Source organism: Macrobrachium nipponense, chromosome 17 (genome assembly GCF_015104395.2).
Source record: "Macrobrachium nipponense isolate FS-2020 chromosome 17, ASM1510439v2, whole genome shotgun sequence".
Lineage (NCBI taxonomy): Eukaryota > Metazoa > Arthropoda > Malacostraca > Decapoda > Palaemonidae > Macrobrachium > Macrobrachium nipponense.
In genome coordinates, this window is record NC_087210.1 from 32146261 (window position 1) to 32166291 (window position 20031).

Below are 20031 nucleotides of genomic sequence, written 5' to 3' on the forward strand. Positions count from 1 at the left end.
TCCCCCCCATCCGGACAGGGAGGCATCCGTGTGAATGGTTAACACTGGAAGGGGATATTGAAGGGGTACTAATTTGGCAAGATTCTTCACTTTTGTCCATGGACGGAGCTGATTGCGAAGGATCTGTGGAATTACTGACAACTTGTCTCGAGATTTGACGTTTGCTCTCGATCGCCAAACTCTATTTATATCTTTCAGCCTTGCTTTCAGGAGGATGTCTGTCACTGAGGCAAACTGAAGAGAACCCAGGATTCTTTCCTGGTTTCTCCTTGATGTTTGTTTGCATTTGAGAAATTGTTTCACAGACTTGGCTATTTTCTTTTCTTTTGACCACTGGAATTGACAGATTGTGGGAAGACAAATCCCATTGGATTCCTAGCCACTGAAAACGAGACTCCGGAGTGAGTCTGGATTTCGTTTTGTTTATCTGGAACCCCAGATGTTCCAGAAATTGAACTACCTTCTTCGTGGCTTTGAGACATTCCTCGACCGTTGGTGCCCAGATCAACCAATCGTCGAGGTATGCTGCTACCATTATCCCCTGAGTTCTCAACTGTTGAACTACCACTTCTGCTATTTTCGTGAATACCCTGGGGGCTACATTCAGACCGAAGGGCATCACTTTGAATGAGAAGCTCTGATTTCCTAGTTTGAAGCCTAGGAATGGGGACGGAAGTGTCTGGCTATAGGGATATGATAGTATGCGTCTGTAAGATCGATAGAGGTTGTGACGGCCCCACGGGGAAGTAAGGTCCGTACCTGCGAGATGGTGAGCATTTTGAACTTGTCGCAACGAATGAAAGAGTTTAGCTTTGACAAGTCTAAGATTACCCTTCTTTTTGTTGAGCCTTTCTTTGGCACGCTGAATAAGCGACCTTGAAATTTTAGATGCTTGACTCTCGCAATAGCTCCTTTCTGAAGGAGTTCCTCCGCATAATCTGTCAATTCCTTTGATGGTACTTGATAGAATGATTTGATTGGAGGAGAATCTTTGATCCAACTCCAACCCAATCCTTTGGACACGATGCTCTGTGCCCATTTGCTGAACCCCCACCTGTGACGGAAGAGGAACAGCCTCCCTCCTACCTGGGGAGCCTCACTGTTGTTGAGCGGGTTGACCTCCGCGCCCTCCTCTGAAGTGCTTGCCTCTTGCAGCTCTTCCTGTGCCACGCTGGCGAAAGTGGCCCCTCGCCCTGCTACCCCTAGAGAACCTATTAAAGGTTGGGTAGGCCTGGCTTTCATACATTGAATTGAAGGCCGGCGAGACTGCATAAGAGGTGGAAGGTTGACTTTGAGGAGACAACAGGAGAATGGGCTGTGTCTGCTTCGAGGTTGACGGCTGTCCCTGTTGTGTAACTGGGACGGCCTGAACAAAATGCTGTTGCTGCTGTTGTTTCTGGTAAGGTTGGAACCTTCTACCTGTCTTCTTTAGTTTCTTACCAGCAGCAGGGGCGGTCTCTTGTTTCCTCTTGGAAGAGATGCCCCATCTGGCTCTAAGGCTCTGGTTAAGCCTAGCAGCCTCGTGGTGCACCTCATTCACAGAGGCCTCTGGGAAGAGGTCCGCACCCCACATGCTGGAAGCTAAGAGTCTATTAGGCTCATGCCTGATAGTTGCCTCCTGCAAGACATGCTTTCGGCAGTTCCTTCTGGCTAGAAAGAAGTCAAAAGCATCGGCTTGGACCGTCTGGAGCTGGGATTTAGCCAGTATCTTGAACAATGGTTCTGTGGCGTAAGACAGGGCAGCCATTTCCGTAATGATCAGGGAGTTAAGAGACCTCCCAAATCTTGTACGGGCATCAAACTCTGCCTGAATAAGGGTATCAGGCAGTCTTGGAAGCTTCTCGCCAAACTGATCCATTGCGCAGTCTGGCTTCAGCTTACCTACTGAGAACGTGGCAGGTAAGTTCTCCCACAATTCTCCAAAGGCCGGGAAGAGCGGAGATGTAGATTCCGCTTCCCTCAACTGTGGCATGGGCTCGTCCTTGAGGACTGCCTGAAGAGTCGCTTCTACTACCTTGGTAGCGAACGGAAGAGAAGCCTCCTCCTCCGTAGCGAAGATAGTAAATGGACTCTTGAATGCCTGGAGTTTGGTGTTGGTACATTCCCAATCCTCCAGGCAGTGAACCCATTCCCGCTGTGCATGATCCCTACTATACAGCACAGTCTCTCGGGAGATCTTATCCTCTCTATTGAGAGCAGTGACGGTCAGCCTAGCATACCCAATGAAAGGCTGAGTCAGTCCGGGAGGATAGAACTCGAAGTCCTCAATCCTTCGAGTTCCACACTCCGGGATAGAAATCATGCCGTCCTTGAAGGGGGCATAAGCGGCCACTCTCCATGGGTTATCCATAGAGAAGGCTGGTAGGGATTCATAAGGAGGTAACTGTAAAAGACCAGTACCTGCTACAGGGGAGCTTGGCTGAGGAGCCTGGTTGAGGCCAGCAAAGCGGTCGTCGTGCTCTCTAACTCGGTTAGAGAGATCTTGAATAGACTGACCAGACTGGTTAATGGTGTTTGACAGCTGTGCAAACATCTGTTCAAACTTGGAGCCAAGAGAGCCAACCATCTCTCCCACTTGTTGCATTACTACTGCTGAGAAAGTGGTGGGATCAAAAGAGCTCGGTCCCGCCACCCCAACAGGAGTTACCGGAGTAGATCCGGTAGATGCCTGGAGAAGGCGTTGGCTCGGCCGGAGCGCGAGCCTTCTCCTTAGAAGCCTTGCTTCTAGAGCTCTTAGAATAGGAAGAGCTAGGCTTTGCTTTCACCGCGTCTGCGTAGGAAGTCGTAGACTTCCTAGCTGAAGAAGACGACGACTTCTTAGAAGTCGTCTTATGCAGTGTCTTCTGTTCTCTCTGTCCCTTCACCTTCGGGGGTACAGAGAGAGCGGGAGAGCGAGCAGGGATCTCAGATCCCGTGAAGCCTTGGAATGAAGAGGAAGAAGGGACAGGGGAAGAAGATCCAGGAGCACCCAAGGAAAGACCTTGGGCGCCCGACACACCTACCTCAACCAACAAATCCTCTGCCCCTACCGCCATAGGCTCAATATTCAGGTCCAGGTTGGCCACATCTGGGACCGGCTCCTGCGTAGAGACGGACCCGAACGCCTGCTGCACCTCCTGCTGAATAGAGGCTATGAGTGGGGCTGCCGAGATGGGATCCACATATCCGGTCGCCTTGCCTCCGGGGAAGATCTGGACGGCCAGCTTCTTATCAAGTATATAAGGCTGGCCCTTGGCGGCGTTCTTCCCGAAGCCGCCCACCCAAGCCTTCAGGGTTGCCAGGGCGACTTCCTTCACGGCGGCAGCCTGAAAGAGAAGGCGATATGAAGCTTCTAGCGGCGGAGTACGGTTTAAAGAAGCTTAAAACTAAGGATTAGTAGATGATAGACCAAGAAAAGTCCAGGAGTAAACTCACCCCACCCAAAAGCTGACTCACGAGGTCGTAGCAGATGGTGCAAGCCTCCGGGTGCCGAAACGATCAGTCTGTTTGTGGTTGGTGGCACACGGGGCGTGGGTCCTACACTCTTCATGGGCGCAGTGGTCGTACAAAACGTCGCGTTGCAACCTGGGACCTGGCAGTTGGTAGCCTGTAAGTGGAGAGATACATGAGTATCAGGTGCACACTTACAGCCTAACAAATACTCCGCTGCATGCCGGAGCATGTAAGTTAGATTAAACCAGAGCCCCGCCGTAATACGTGTGGTAACTAGGCGGTTGGAGTTGGTCTAAGGCTACGCCGGAGACAGGAAAAAGATTCCAACCAGGAGTGGTGAGGAGCCATGAAACCACGACGGAGAACGACGGAGATAGTACATAAAATAAAACTAAAATTCACCGTAATAGTAAGGGTATATCCGTATATAATGAGTTATAAAACTTTCCGTCTACTAGAAGAGTGCCCGGGTAAGGAGCGAGCTCTCCTCCGGTAGCGGAAAACAGGATATAGTAGGCAAGCAACAGACCACTAGTAATTGTCCACCCCGCCCACTGGCGGAGCCAGACGGACCTATAACCGAAGAGGCCCCCGGCTTCAGCGGAGGCTCCGTCCGTTAAGGTAGGGGAAGGGTGGGACTGAGGCAATAGGTGGGGGGTCCCGGCGTAAACATGGCGGGAGAGAGAGAGGGGGAGGTGGCCTACCCCCCCCGTCGCTACTACTACCGCTCGGTAACCTGGTACCCGATAATAAGTGGTCGCCCTAAACCCCACCCAGCTGGTATGGAGCTCCAGGCCTCCTCAGAGGGAGAGGGAGGTAGGCTACTGTGGTTGTCATGGCAACCAAGGAGATCCACCACCCTGACCCCTCCCTTAACCTGGTAGGGAGGGAAGGGGAAGGGTAAGGTGCTAAGGGACACGTGATCGCAGGTGGCCTAAGCCGCGATAGCAACACAACCACAGAGGGGCCACGTGAACCAGACTGTACCAACACATGGCACAAGCACCTAGGCTAGCCTAACACCCTAAATAACACTGATAATACATCGTAAAGGAGGAAAAGACACTTTTAGTAAAAGAGAAAGAAGCCCAGGAGGAGGCAAGCTGATCCGAAGAACAGTTGACTACTCGGAGCCAGCGGTAGCCGATGAAGAGCAAGAGCTGGGATGCTGGGCCAGAAACACGGTATAGCCCTAAATACCAAACTAAGAGAAAATGGTAAAAAGGGCTGTGTCCTAGCTATAAAAACGATGTAATAATACGATGAACGTAAAAATAAAAAGCCCATAAGCATAAGATGTCCCAGTATGGGAGACCGGGAAATCTTAAACACGAGGCGGCACACGGCCGCCACGAGTCAACCGGGAGACCGTATATGACCTATAAAAAGGAAAATACTGGTCCCTGGAAGACTAAAATACTAGGAAATACTACTTATGAGGCACTTAACTTAGCCGAAGCAATTGCAGCACGTTCCATCGTAATGGTTGAAAGTAATCCGGGAAAAAACAACACAAGGGAAAAATGCACCTGGCGCTGTAAAGCTAATGATTAAGGATGACCGCTAGGGGCGCTGCTGTCCGTGGCGTCGGTAGTAGTAGTAGTAGCGGCCACATCACCCTTTAGTATCAGCTCTCTCTGGTGGGGATTTTATGTTGGAAGGTCTAAATGGTGAATGACTCGTGGTAGTGATCCCACTCGCCTATATTCCCATACCGACACTTCTTTTATAGAGTGAGCGAGTCAGTTTTACTGACATTTTCTTAATTTTGTTTTTCTCTGGTAATTTTAGATTAATTTTACCTAGAAATAATGATCTTAAGGATATTTCATAGGCCGACGCGAGCTGAGCCCAGAAAAATTATTAACTAACAAGCTGGAAAATATGTTTCCTTGATTCTTGAAATAGGCGTAATCATGTTACCAATGCTAAACGCGCATTTAACTTGGATTTAGTTTTTTTTTTCTACACCAACTTCTGTCTTATTTATATTTCATTTAATCAGATGCTAAACTTCTTTGTGCTTTATGAAAAGAAATCATAATAACTTTCGTTATAATGCTATAAAAGTAGAAAGTTAACTTACAAATATTAGGCCAGTGCTTATGCACTCAGTTCCTACTGCCACTCTATGGTGATTGGTGAACACTAAGTCTTGATATCACACTTTGAGAGCCGCAGATGTTTCTATGTTTTTTTTTTATAAACAATTATTGAACTAACATTGATCATTCACTGGGGAAATACTTTCTGTGCTTATACAGTTAATCATGATACGTATTATCAGATAAATAGGATGACAATAATTGAAATAAAATATACTAACTGACAACCCCTCGAGATTTTCTAAAGAAGAACGATCAATTCTGAGATTTGTCGCTTCACTTCTGGAACTTACTGTACAGTACTTTGTGATTGAACCATAAATTATATTTCATGAGGGTTACTTATTTTTCTTAGAGGTCTATCCTTTTAAATGGTTTTTGTTCCCCCATCATTAATATTTTACATTAAATTTTGTTCATGAAACTTACCTGTCAGATATATATATACGTAGCTGTATTCTCCGAAGTCCGACCGAATTTCAAAACTTACGAAACACGCAGTGGTCGGCCAGGTGGTTAGTACCCATTCCCGCCGCGGGGAGGCGGGTATCAGGAACTATTCCCATTTTCTATTCAGATTTTCTCTGTCGCCGGTACTGTAAACACCTGTTTTCAGTACCTCCGTCTTAGGATTTTGAAACTTCATTGCCGCTAAGTATCCTAATTGTCTTTTGATTTATTAACTTGGATTTGAGTTTGATTTGAGTTTGGTTTTGATTCATCTTTGCATTAGATATCTGAATCTAGTTAGGCTAGTTTCAGAGTGTGTTGTCTGCAAGGTAAGGTGAGGCTACCGAAAGCTTCGGTAGATCCGCACTGGGTATGCACGAGGTGTATGGGTCATGTTTCTTTGTTGAAAGATCGATGTAAGGAGTGTGAGAGTTTGACTGATTCCGAAGGGAAGACGTATGATTTCTATGTACACAAATTAGAGCGTGATTGAATTTTTGGGTCTTCCTCAAACACTGCATCAGTAAACAGAAGTCAGGGTAGTGAACCTGCTAACCTTCCTGTAGACTTTGTTTTGTCTAACCCTGTAGTATGGCCAACGGGCCATTAGGTTATGTCTGCGAGAGGTAATGCCCTTTCTGTTATTGTGGATTCCATCCGTATCTTGGAATCTAAAGTGCTCGCTCTCCAATCAGTGTTGTGAAGTGTAGTGCCCCTAGTGTTGTGGAGGGGGCGTCAGATCGGCCCTATAATGCCTCTAGGCCTGGACCTCTGTCGGACTCCCAGGACCAGGGAGAGGGGATGTCGAAAGCCGAAGGAGGGTTACGGGGAACCCCCACCGATCAGGCATCCTTTCGGCAGGACCTGTAGACGCTTCCCAGGCTGCCAAAGATTGTGCACGTGCAGGAATCATGAAGGATTGCTTCTCGTCCTCCGAGGCGTCCTCCCCGTGCAGGGGTTGGAGCTCTCAGAAGGACTCGCGCCCTCTAAAAAGAAGCTTTAGAGAAGAGGACGCTTCACGTCCTCTCTCTCGTCAGGAGGTTGCATCAGATCGGCCCTATAATGCCTCTAGGCCTGGACCTCTGTCGGACTCCCAGGACCCAGGGAGAGGGAATGTCGAAAGCCGAAGGAGGGTTACGGGGACTCCACACTGATCTGGCATCCCTTCGGCAGGACTTAATATCGATAAGCGTGACAAAGACGCAAGATGTCGCACAGGCAGCCATCGTCTTTGTCAAGAGATGAAGAATGTCCATAAGGATCGTCTTGATGACGATTGCCGTACGTCTTCTTATAACGCTCTTCAGTACACTCCTCAGGAAGCTCCTTTATCGGACACTCTTCAGAACACTCCGCAGGACGTTCCTTTACCGGAACTTCGCAAAGTTTCGGAGTTGTCTATTAAACATTTCCGACTTTCGTCCTTGGACCCTACTTCAAGTAGAAAACCCCCTTTTACGAGAGGAGCCTCAGAGTTTGATTGCTTCGCGGTCTGTTAAGGACCCTTCTCCTGTTCCCGTAAAGGAGACAGAGTCCTGGAGCGACTCGCAACCTACGAATGAAGAAGAGACTACTTCGTCATCATCTTCATCTATCAAGGTGTCGACCTGCCTTCTATAAGACTTGTTTGCTGACAAGTTTCGGCCCTCGGTCCCTTGCTCTCCTCTCTCGCTGTTGGTTTCCTAAACACTTTCAGATCTGCACCACCATCTGAAAGGGCTGTTCAGGACGATGGATATTTTTAACTCCTAGATTGGACCTGACTCTCTTCTCCAGAATAACTATCCAACCTGCATGGATAAGGTAGTCAGGTTGGTTCTGATGAGATGGCATCTAGAAGGAGACTTTAGTAATTTTGAACATCTAATTAAAGCAGTTTTCGGTGCGTTCAGGAAGGCGCTGCCTAAGAGAAACCTTCGGGTCCTACCCGCCGTAAGCCCAGTCTCTGAGCAGGAATCCTGCCCCTTCCTCGATTTCTAAGGGAATCGGGAAGACTATATGCTCAAATTCCTAGATTACTTTCTGTCATATACGTGGGTTCCCCCCATTGACAAGATGCTAAACGTTTTGTCAGGTAGTGGGTAAGACCCCATTGACGAAATATATAAACTCTTTGTCACGTAAATGGGTTAGTTCCCATTGACAAAGAGCCCAATAACATTCTATTGCGTAAGCGGATAAGCTCTCATTGACAAGATTCAGAAGAACCCTCATTTATTAGTCACTACCTCGCGAAGGCTCATCGGGCAAAGAGACTTGTAGACTATGTCCATGAAGTCTTATGTCCAATATCGTAAGAAGCTTGAGTTGTCCTCGTCGGTTCTCGGTTCTCATTTGAGGATCTCCTTCGATTAATACTAATTCGTTCTCTTGGCTAAGAGAACGAAGACAGTTGATTTCCATTCTCTCCCTCCCTCGGCGAGGAAAGGATGTAGTAGGGAGGTAGCTGTCCAAGTGTCTACAATACTCTACGTTTTGTTCATGGAAACTTACCTGTCAGATATATATATATATATATATAATATAATATATATATATAGATATATAATATATATATATATATATATATATATATCGCCAGGTAAGTATGAACAAACTTTATTATTACCATCAAGCGATTGTATGGTTCAAGTTATATACACATACCGTAGTTACCCCTACGGAGGACAACCGAGAGGACGATTATTCTTATTGCATTTAATGGGTACTCCCTGCAACCTTCCAGGAGTTGCCGATTTCCCTTTTAGATATTTAAGGTATTGTTACGACAATACCAATTCAGCCTTCTATATTCAGCAAAATCCGTTTCGCTTAAATATACCAGCTTGAGAGTTTTCTTTCTGTTCGATGATGATGATAAACCATTCATTCGTAGAATGGAGTAGCTGGCAACTCAGGCAGAGTAGTGCGAGACGGCGAACGTACACTGCTGTCACTAGAGCCAGCTCAGTTCCAGCTGGTTGTCTGCCATGCGCGGTCGGTTACGTCTCTCTCTCATGCGGGATTGACTGACTAACCGTATCTCTGCCCTACAATCACGGACTTTAGCCTCGAGTTGAGGGGAATTCTAGCATGCATGAATGAACATCTTCTTCACTTTGCGAGAATTTTTTCAACAGAGATATATATTAGACCTTTTCGGTTCTGTTTACCGCAAGGTAACAGAATTCTGTACGAATCTAACGTGGCATAGCACTATAATAATGCACACCTGCTTAAGCAAAGCGCAGCCTTATTAGGGAAGGAAACATGCTCGGTGAGGGAATGAATGAGTCTACTGGGGACCATTTCCTCGCTGGAGAAGTTTGTTTCCCTGAATAGACTGCAATTCAGACCTCTCCAGTTTTTCCTGCCGGAAAAATGGAATAGCATTGAAGATCTAGAAATGATTCTGAACATCTCTCAAAGTCAAGGATCACCTAAGGGGATAGCGAGACTGTGCCAGGCGTCTGGAGAGGGGTACAGATGTCCTGGCTCATAATCTCATAGAATTGGAAGCAATTCGGTTGGCTCTCCAGTTCTTCTAAAAACGAGTTGTTTACCCAGTGGTCCAGATCAACTCAGACAATTCCACAGCTCTCGCATATCTCAAGAAGTATCGAGAAACACTCTCTCGCTCCCTGTTCAAGTTAACGAGAGAGAGCATGTTGTGAGAACAAGCACGGAACGTAACGATCCTCAAGAGGTTCGTTGCACGTTGGCAGAACGTCCGTGCGTATCGTCTTGATCGACTGCAGCGAATACTGACGTCAGAGTAGAATCTTCGCTTAGAAGTTTATCGGGGTTTGTGGAGACTTTAATGGCGTCCTGTGACATATCTCTTCGCAATGTTGAAGACGAAGAGGCTTCCTCTAGACTGCTCCCTTATTCTCGATCTAGGAGCGGTAGCTATATACGCCTTCCTATGGGATTGAACGGGGATGGATGTTTAGTCTCTTTCCCCTATTCAAACTTTTAGGAGAAGTAATAAGATCATTTCTGGCGTCAGAGGGTGCGAGCATGATGCTGATCGCTTCATTTTGGCCTTCGAGAAACTGGATTCACAGAGGTCACGTCCTTCCTAGCGCACTTTCCAAGGACCTTTCCCAAGAGAGTCGCTCTACTCTAACAGCCCCACTTCGAGAGGTACCACAAAACCTCTCCGCTCCGAGTCTGACTCCGTTCAGACTATAGAGAAGTTGATCGGAGCGAGAGGCTTTTCAAGACTAGTGGCAAGTGCTATTGCCAAGGCAAAGAAGACCTTCCTATCTTGCAGTGTACCAACCGGAATGGGCCGTTTTTGCAGATGGTGCAGGAAGAATGGCTTTTCCTCCACCTCGGCCTCTGTGAATTAGATTGCCGTCTTCCCTTTCAGCTTGAGGAATGTGGATAAGCTGGCAGTCCCATCTATTTGAATGGTGCGCTGCTCGCCAGAACGCCTCTCAGGTTGCTCCTGTTGACGATTCTATGTCCTCCGCGTCACGTCAGGAAGTTCATCATGACGCCTCTCTTGACTCTAGTCGCTCTCCTCTTCGGGACTCTCTTCAAGACGGCGTTCTATGCATCAAGACGCTCGGCAAGACCTTCATGAGGACGCCTTTCGAGACACTCGACGCTCTGTTGAGAGGAAGGAACATCACTACTCTTGTAGCAAGGATTGTTTTCCTGCTCCCCAAGACGCTCCCCCCCTCCTCTCCTCATAGTGCTCCGTGTACGTTACGTGACCTTCGCTCTACTGCGAAACAGGATGTTGTTCAAGCTGCTAAGCTTGACGCCCGGCAAGCTGCTTTGCATAGTCAAGCAGCTCGCCAAGAGGCCCCTCTCTCGTCCCTAAGGGACGCTCCGTCGGCTGCCAGATATGACACTGGTTCGGCAGCTAAGCTGGACACCAAGCGTGACGTTTTTTCTTGACGCTCGACTGGACGCCAGGCGTGACGCTTTTATGGATGCTCAGCGTGACACTTCTCTGCAAGCTCATCAGGACGCCAGGCGGGATGCTTGGCTGGACGCTCATCTGGACGCTCAGCGTGACGCTTCTCTGGATGCTCGTCAAGACGCCAGGCGTGACGCTTTGCTGGACGCTCGTCTGGACGCTCAGTGTGACGCTTTTCTGGACGCTCGGCAGGACGCCCAGCGTGACGCTTTTCTGGACGCTCGGTAGGACGCTCAAGAAGTATGTTGTCGTCAACCTTTAGACTCAGAGATTTGGATCTGTCGAACGGCAAAGCATGTCACGATCTTTGAGGTCTGTTGAAATCTCGAAACTGCATAGTTCGAAGCTTCCGACATGGGACTTAGACGTAGTCTGGAAGTTCCTGATGTCGAAGCCTTTCGAACCTCTCCTTTCTGCGAACTTAAAGCACGTGGCCAGAAAGGCTTATTATTATTTCTAACCACTATAGCTACAGCAAAGAGGGTTAGTGAAGTTTAAGCCATCAGCGGACATATTGGCTTTAGAGGACATAATGCGGTGTGTTCTCTAAGCCCTTCATTCTTGACTAAGAATGGAAACCCATCTAACCCTTGGCCCAGAAGCTTGGAGATCAAGGGGATGGCAAAAATTATTGGGCAAGATCCAGAGAGAGTCCTGTGCCCTGTCAGGGCTCTCAAGTTTTATCTAGATAAAACTAAGGAAAGTCGAGGTCCTTTGGACAATCTGCGGTGTTCCGTAAAAAGGCCAGACTTGCCCATGTCAAAGAACGCCCTGGCGTTCTTTTTAAAGAGCTTTTTCAAAGAGGCTCATTCGTCATGTTTGGACAAGGATTTGAAACTTTTAAAGTAAATGCTCACGAGGTGAGGGCGTGGCCTCGGAGGCATTTCTAAAGAGCATGGCACTCAGTAACATCCTGAGTGCCACATTTTAGCGAAGCAACTCTGTGTTCGCTTCACAATACCTGCGGGATGTGAAGACGACATATGAGATCTGCTGCTCGCTAGGGCCATACATGTCCGCAGACACAATCTTGGGGGCAAGAAGTACCACTCATCCTATCCTATAGAAAATGGTTAGGAAGAGCTGTTAATTATAGTTGTTGGGTCGGCCGCCAGTGGCGGACTTCTCAATTCTTAAGCCTCAGTTAAACATCCTTAACTTTGGCTAGGTTGGTCAGGTTGTGATATATATTACTTCTTAGCCCTCATGGTATGGTCAATATGGTCTAGTCACATTGTGGTCACGCTCCCGTTAACAGATCATCTAGAACTCACCAGCTATACAGGTCACTACCTTGCTGGTGACTCTAGTAAAGCAAAAGCTGTCTTGGGTGACAGTAATCACGAAGTCAGCTATGCTAACAGGTATGGAACCAAGATGTCCATCATCTGCATGCAATGTGTTTCCTAAATCATTCTATTCTGTCCCTTCCCACCTCCAAAGGTTGGATTCAGCTATTTATATATCTGACAGGTAAGTTTCATGAACAAAATGATATTGTTATGATACAATAAAGTTTGTTCATACTTACCTGGCAGATATATATAATCAAGTACCCACCCACCTCCCCTCAGGGGACAGTGGCACTAGAAAATCTGAATAGAAAATGGGAATGGTTCCTGATATCCGCCTCCCAGCGGCGGGAATGGGTACTAACTACCTGGCCGGCCACTGCTTGTGTCGTAAGTTTTGAAATTCTGTCGGACTTCGGAGAATACAGCTATATATATCTGCCAGGTAAGTATGAACAAACTGTATTGTATCATAACAATATCATTTTCCTTTTACAAGTTTAGATAGTGAGTCCTTTACAATGTCTTCTGTTATATGCCCATTCTGTCTGAATTTCCATCTGTGCAATATTTTTTAATTTTCAAGGCCTTTTCACTTTTCTTCATCTTGGCTATTTTATATGTAGCTTTCATTTCAAATACAGTGGAACCTTGACATATGAAAGTCCCTACTTACGAAAAATCCAAGTTACGAAAGCAAAGACGAAGATTTTTTGCTTCTGTATACGAAAATAATTCAGGTTACGAAAGGGTGTACTGTAAAGTCTGATATTTGCCCAGACCGCCGAGAACAATTTTAAAACTCGGGTGCTGCTAACTCAGTAGACTCGCCACCATCCTCCCGCTCTCCCATTGGTTCCTGATGCTAGTCACCGCCGTAAGATCCTGCTCTCCTGTTGGTCAGCATCTATCCCATCATGCCTCTAGGTAAAGGCGTCGTTTGGCCACTTCGTCGCATCAGCGTTATCGTACGCATGCGGAATTTGTTTGTTCACATATACGTATTTCATTAGTTAACGTAAATTTGTGTTAGTGATTTCGCTTTCTACTTGTACGTATACTTTATCATGTTGTATGTGAACTTAATTACGTAACTTAATTAGCCATGGTTCCCAAGAATGTTGCTGAAGTTCATGGAAAGAAGATGATGCTTTCTATGGAGACTAAGATGGAGATAATTAAGAAGTATGAAGCTGGCATGCGGTTGAGTGTGATCGCTAAGGAATACGGCCGAAATCCGTCGACGATAGGCACCATCCTTAAGCAGAAGGAAGCCATCAAAGCAGCTACACCTTCCAAGGGCGTGACTATTTTGTCCAACAAGAAGAGCCACGTGCATGATGAGATGGAGAGGCTGCTTCTCGTATGGATTAAAGACAAAGAAATTGCTGGCGATACGATAACCGAGACGGCAATCTACCACAAGGTCAGCGCTATTTTCAGTGATCTGATTGCCCAGGCCGAAGGCAACGGAGGAAAAGGGACATCGACGCCAACACCAGACTTCAAGGCTTCTCGTGGGTGGTTTGATAAATTCCGTAAACGGACTGGCATCCATTCAGTGGTGCGGGATGGGGAGGCTTCCAAGCTCGGACATGAAAGCGGCCGAAGCCTTTATTAAGACGTTCGACGAGATGACAATCAAGGAAGGCTACAGTTCTTAGCAAGTCTTCAACTGTGACGAGACTGGCCTTTTTTGGAAAAAAATGCCTCGTCGGATGTACATCACGGAGGAAGAGAAGAAGCTACCCGGGCATAAGCCTATGAAAGACAGGCATACGCTCGCACTATGTTCCAACGCCCGTGGGGATTGTAACATCAAGCCCCTACCTGTCTATCATTCGGAGATTCCTCGAGCCTTCAAGGCCCACAAAGTGCTAAAGGAGAAGCTTCCGGTGATGTGGAGGACTAATGCAAAAGCCTGGGTAACGAGACTTGTTCACTGAGTGGGTAAATCTGTATTTTGGCCCGACAGTGAAGAAATTCTTGGAAGAGAAGCGCCTCCCTCTGAAATGTCTGCTGTTGTTGGACAATACCCCTGCTAACCCTCCTGGCCTCGGGGAAGATATCTTAGCGGAGTATTCTTTTATCAAGGTTCTTTATCTTCCACCTAACACCGCCCCTCTCCTCCAGCCCATGGACCAGCAAGTGATATCGAACTTCAAGAAGCTGTATATGAAACATCTTTTCAAGAGATGTTTCGTCATCAACAATACCACAAACCTCACCTTGCGTGAATTTTGGAAGGAGCATTTAGATATTGAAATATGCATCCGACTCATCGATCAAGCTTGGCAGGAGGTTTCGAGGCAAACCTTGAATTCTTTGTGGAGGAAACTCTGGCCTGATGCCGTATCCGCCCGAGACTTCGAGGGATTCAACATGGGCAAAGCTGATGCAGATTCAGAAACAGTTGACGATCCTAAAACTGCTCCACAACCAGATCTTGACGAGATCCATGGGGCTAGTCAGCGATGAGGACGACATCAATGACCTTCTCGAGGAGCACCAAGAGGAGCTTACAACGGATGACCTGAAGGAGTTGGAGGCCATGCAACATAATGTTCAAGAAGAGTTCTCTAGCAGCAGCGAGGAGGAGGAGGAGAACCCTATGACAATGGCAGAAATTAAGGATGCTCTTGCTGCTTTTCATTAGTGCAATCATTTGTAGAAAAGAGACACCCCAAAAAGGCTTACACAGGTCGTATGCTTGCACAGTTCGATGACGTTTGCCTGAGTCATTTCAGGAACATTGTGAAAAGAAGGCAGAAGCAATCTTCCTTGGATAGTTATTTTTTTTAAAGAGGCCTTTAGTAGTAGTAAACAAACAGGAAGATCCAAGTGATATGAAAAAACAGAAAGTTGAAAGTGGTGAAGAAATTGAAATTTTGTAAAAAACGTAAAGTATAAAAAAGCCAAAAAAATGTAAAATCAAAAAAAGACCAAATTGAAATTTAATTTTAAGTTTTTTGTAAAGTTAAGTGTTAATGTTTTCTGCCATTTGTTAATGTGTTTCGTAAAGTTTAGTGTTAATGTTTTCTGCCTTTTTTTAATATGTTTCGTAAAGTTAAGTGTTCATGTTTTCTGCCATTTGTCCTCCTCCTCTGTCGCCACTTTCGGAGATCGCCTCACTCGAAAGGTAAGGTTCCACATTTTACTACATGTGTACGTACAGTATTTCTAGTACCATGTACACTAATACACTTTATTTACAGGTGTAGTATAGTTTATGTTAGGTATTGAAGGGTCCAAATTGTTGTATTTCATTGTTTATTGGTCAGTTTAGCTTTGTAATAAAATTTACTGTGGTGTTTTTGTAGGGCTTGGAACAAATTAGGCAATTTACATGTAAAACGTGGTTCGAGATACAAAAAAATCAGGTTACGAAGGCCGCTTCGGAACGGATTAATTTTGTATCCTGAGGCACTACTGTATTACAGTAACAGACAAATTTAGAAGTATATATTGGAGTCTTTCTTATATATGTATAAACGTTGGAGAGTGAATATACCATGGTGATTAATAAGCAAAGCTACATTAGTTTGGCCAGATCAAATACAATATAAATATTTCTGTCTGTGGTTTTTTATGGAATTATGATGCTTATGATCAATTAAAACAAGTTTTTATTTTGAAAATAGACCATTTTGATCCTTATTGTATTGGTCATGGTCTCTTATTCATGGGTATTCAATGAAATGGCCCAATCCCAGAATGCAAAGAATGTAAAACAATTAAATATATTGTGTATTATATGATTGTCCAGGTCTCAACCTACAATGAATATCAAGTCTTTCTAGTTTACTCTAGCCATGAATTTCAGTGCTGCATTTTGTAGACACAGCTCTCCTCTGTGTCTTTGATGCATAAAAAAGAACAGGCCTTGTATACACATCAGTGTACAACAGCTGTGAAATATTTCCGATAGTCTATTTAGATAGAATCCTTTCAATAAAGGGTACTGTACATTTACATTTAACTTTGTAATTCTCTCTAGGCAGATGATGGTAATGCTAAATGGAAGGAAGCAGCAGAAACAGCAGAGCGATGGGAGACACATCTGAGTCTTTTGCGCTCAAATACTTTCCAGAAGCTTCAAAGTAGCAAAGATCCACTTCTCAGAAAATATGCTAATAGGGTAAGATACTTGTTCGTATTGTAAAGTTTGCAGGAAGCAATGGTGAATAAGGGATGCATGTAATCTGTTTCTCAAAGTGGTATTACATTTATACATTTAGTTTTTCAGTGTATGGAGTAAGCTTATGTTCTCGTTTATAATCTGCAGTAATCAATACATGATAGATAGATTAATGCTTTATGTAATGTCTCATTATATTTTAGGCCATCCTTGTAGGTCATATATGTGTGTGTAGTTGCCTTTTGAGTAAATAGGAGAGGCTTGAACACTTGACAACTGATCCCTCTGAAAATGTTATTGTTTGACACATTTAATAAATGCTACTATAAGTACCAACCATTGTGCAACTATTTAGAAAAATTTTAAATTGTTTGGAATGAAAGCTTTGGCTGTCACTATTATGTTAGTCGCCTTGGACGAGTGACATCAATAAGTGGAAGCTTGGCTCCCCCAGTGATGTTCTTCTGCTAGTTTTCCGCTTCTGAGAAAGGAAGGTTAATTTGTAGATGAAACGGATTTATTGCTTTTGTATATGTAACTTACCAAGTAATTGCATAGCTCTTGGTTTCTATTTAACAGCAGCTTTAGATTTGAAATTCACGATAGTATTTTATTGTTTTGGTACAGGTTAGTGCCCCTGCCCACTACCAGGGAAGTACAAGTACAACAAAGCTGAAGAGCTCAGTTCATTTTTACCACTCAGTGACCAAACATTGGTTGTTAAGCAGCTTTGCTTTGATTTTCAGGATTGTTCACCGGATGGTCGTACCTGTAGTCAAAGGATTTGGTGTAGTATTCTGTACTTTAGTAGCTTGTGCACTAAATTTACTTAGCTTAGTTAAGCTTAGTTGACGTCTTCTAAATATGACTTACATTCTATTTGTTGTCATTGCCGAGGGCAAATTTGTTCCCTCAATTTGACATGTGAGGAGTTCAAAATCTGGGATGACAGTAAGTGGAGAATTTTGACTTCTCATTTAGACAAGTTAGAATAAGCTAGACAGAGAAAGGCAGCTGCTAGAGCCGAGGCTAGAGCATCAGTGTCTTCTTCACATAAACCGATACTTACTTTCAACACCTGTGACCATTTTTTCTACAATTCCCATTTCTCTTGCGCTCCCTTCTACTCTGTTACCTGGCTCCCATCCCCCTGAACCTAGTGCCATTGCCAGTCTCGAAGCTCAGATTGACAAGAAGTTTGATGACTTACTGAATATCTTTGCTCAAATAGGAGCTTCAATGAAGGTCCTATTGGACAAGGCAAGTGTTAGTGACTCTGGTGCAAGTGTTTTGTCAGTGAAGGGGATGGCTACTCTTCCCACCGATGCTCCTAGATCGCGGTCCCTGCCAAACTCCCATAAACCTGGGAGGAGGCAAACCATAAGTCCAAAGGAGGTCGGTGGGGTTTGCTCACTAGTAGTTGCTCCCTCAACTGAAGTTGTTGCTATTTCCCAGGTATCAGTTGATAACCACTGGAAAGGTGTCCAAGTAGAGCTTTACACATTTTCCTGTGGTTCAAACCTGGACGGGTCCAAAGAACGCTTCCAAAATTCTTCTAGGCCATTGAAAAGGCCCACAATGGAGAGACATGCTCCCTCGATCCCTCGAAGCACTACAGGGACCAAGAGCTCTTTTGTAGCTTTTGGGATGACATAGAGCTCCCAGTGGATACCAAGTTCCCAATGGGTCCCAAGCACCCATTGGTCTCTAACACCAAATGGATCTCAGATGTCCAGAGGGAGCAGATTGTCCCATGGGATCAAAGTGCCCAATGGCTCCTAAGTGTCCAATGGGAGCAGTTTGCCTAGTAGCTCCCAAACTCTGAGTGAAAGTAAAACATAGTGAAGTGTTAGACTATTCTCTTATTTCTGAAGGTTCTTCAGATTTGGTGGATTTTCAGTTTACAGCAGGTCAACCCAGATCAGTGCCTTTTTCTGTTATGATTCAGGAAGCAACAGATGTGCGATCGATACCTCTTGTTGAGGATTCGGTTCTATCCCTTCGGCCAAAGTTGATGTCTGTACAGCTGGGTATTCATGCTCATATTTACCTGTCAGTCTACCCACAGCCATTCGACGGATGAGCGTTCACATGTAAAGAGTAGAACTATCAGTCGGACAGTCAACTCGGGATCATTGCCCTCATTTCTTGCCTAGGCTTCGTCAAGGCAACACTATATGGCAGCGATGGAAACTCTGCTGGGTGACAAAGAGGTGGAAGAACTACATAGACCTAGCTATTGCAGCAGTTCACTTAAGTATAGGAAAGAAGCAAAAAAGCATTACAGAGTAAGGTCTAGATATTGCCTATTAAAGAGAGATGTCCTTTCTCATACAATATTATATAAATTAGAACTGGGGGTTAGCTCAGTTATTTATGGAATGGACCATGAAGCCTACTTTCACTAGTAACACTTTTCATAAAAAGGCAGGACACTGGCCTAGACCTCCACCAAAATTTTTTATCACATGGAAATTTTTTTTTTTTAACATAAGATTTGGACTCGCAACAGCCTACAAATAGTTCCGTCGTGTCTACAAGTGAAATTAATTAGCCTATATAAAGTTTATTCATATTCTGGTCTGAGCAATTGAGATCCTTCTCAGGCAAAATCCAGCGGCAATTTGTCACAAAACCGTTGGTTACCCGTCCACACGTGCGATCAGTCGGTCGAAAGAACTTTAGGTAATCCCATTAGTTCTGGTGCGTGGACTGACTCCGCCCACAAAGTGTCAACCACACATATGTTTTAACCCTTAAACGCCGAAGCGGTATTTAAAAAATTGTCTCTCATATGCCGGCGGGGTTCGGGAGTGAGCGCCGGAGCGGAAATTTTTTTTTTTTTTTTTAAATCACAGCACGCTTAGTTTTCAAGATTAAGAGTTCATTTTTGGCTTCTTTTTTTCTCATTGCCTAAAGTTTAGTATGCAACCATCAGAAATGAAAATAATACAACTATCTTACATAAATATTGGGATATATGACAGCGCGAAAAAAAATTTCATATATAATTGTATACAAATTGCGCTGTGAGCAAAATGGTTAAAGCTAACGAGTAAATTTCTTTTTTGTTGTATTGTACACTAAATTGCGATCATTTTGGTATATAACACATTGTAAAACGATCATAGCAACACAGAGAAAATATTATCACAAAATGATGCATGAATTCGTAACGCTCGGACGTAAAAAAAATGTTTTTTTTTTTAAATTCACCATAAATCGAAATATTGTTCTAGACACTTCCAATTTGTTTCAAAATGAAAATAAATGATTGAATATTACTAGACTGTAAGAGTTTTAGCTTACAATTGCATTTTTCGACCATTTCGTGAGAGTTAAAAGTTGACTGAATGTCGAATTTTTTTATTTATCGTTATTTATATGCAAATATTTCAAAAATGAGAAAAGCTACGACCTTCATTTATTTATTGTTGTATTCTACATAAGATTGCGCACATTTTCACATATAAAACTCTATGAAACGGAGCAAATATTACGAGAATGCGAAGTAAGCATTCGGAGATTTGCGGCGGAGAATCCGCGCGCGGAGGGAAGGAAAATTTGTTTTTTCAAAAATTCACTATAAATGGAAATATTGTGCTAGAGACTTCGAATTTGTTTCAAAATGAAGATAAAAAATTGAATATTACTAGACTGTAAGAGTTTTAGCTTTCAATTGCGTTTTTCTACCATTTCGGT

General features: G+C 44.6%; 1 protein-coding gene across 1 annotated transcript in view; it reads left to right on the forward strand.

The window, feature by feature from the left end:
- Positions 1-20031, forward strand: part of LOC135196168 (NBAS subunit of NRZ tethering complex-like) — a 668624-nt gene that overhangs the window by 553382 nt on the left and 95211 nt on the right. The window contains exon 13 of the mRNA XM_064222745.1: positions 16189-16329. Within this exon, the coding sequence (XP_064078815.1) occupies positions 16189-16329 (141 nt within the window). The remainder of the gene's footprint in view (positions 1-16188; positions 16330-20031) is intronic.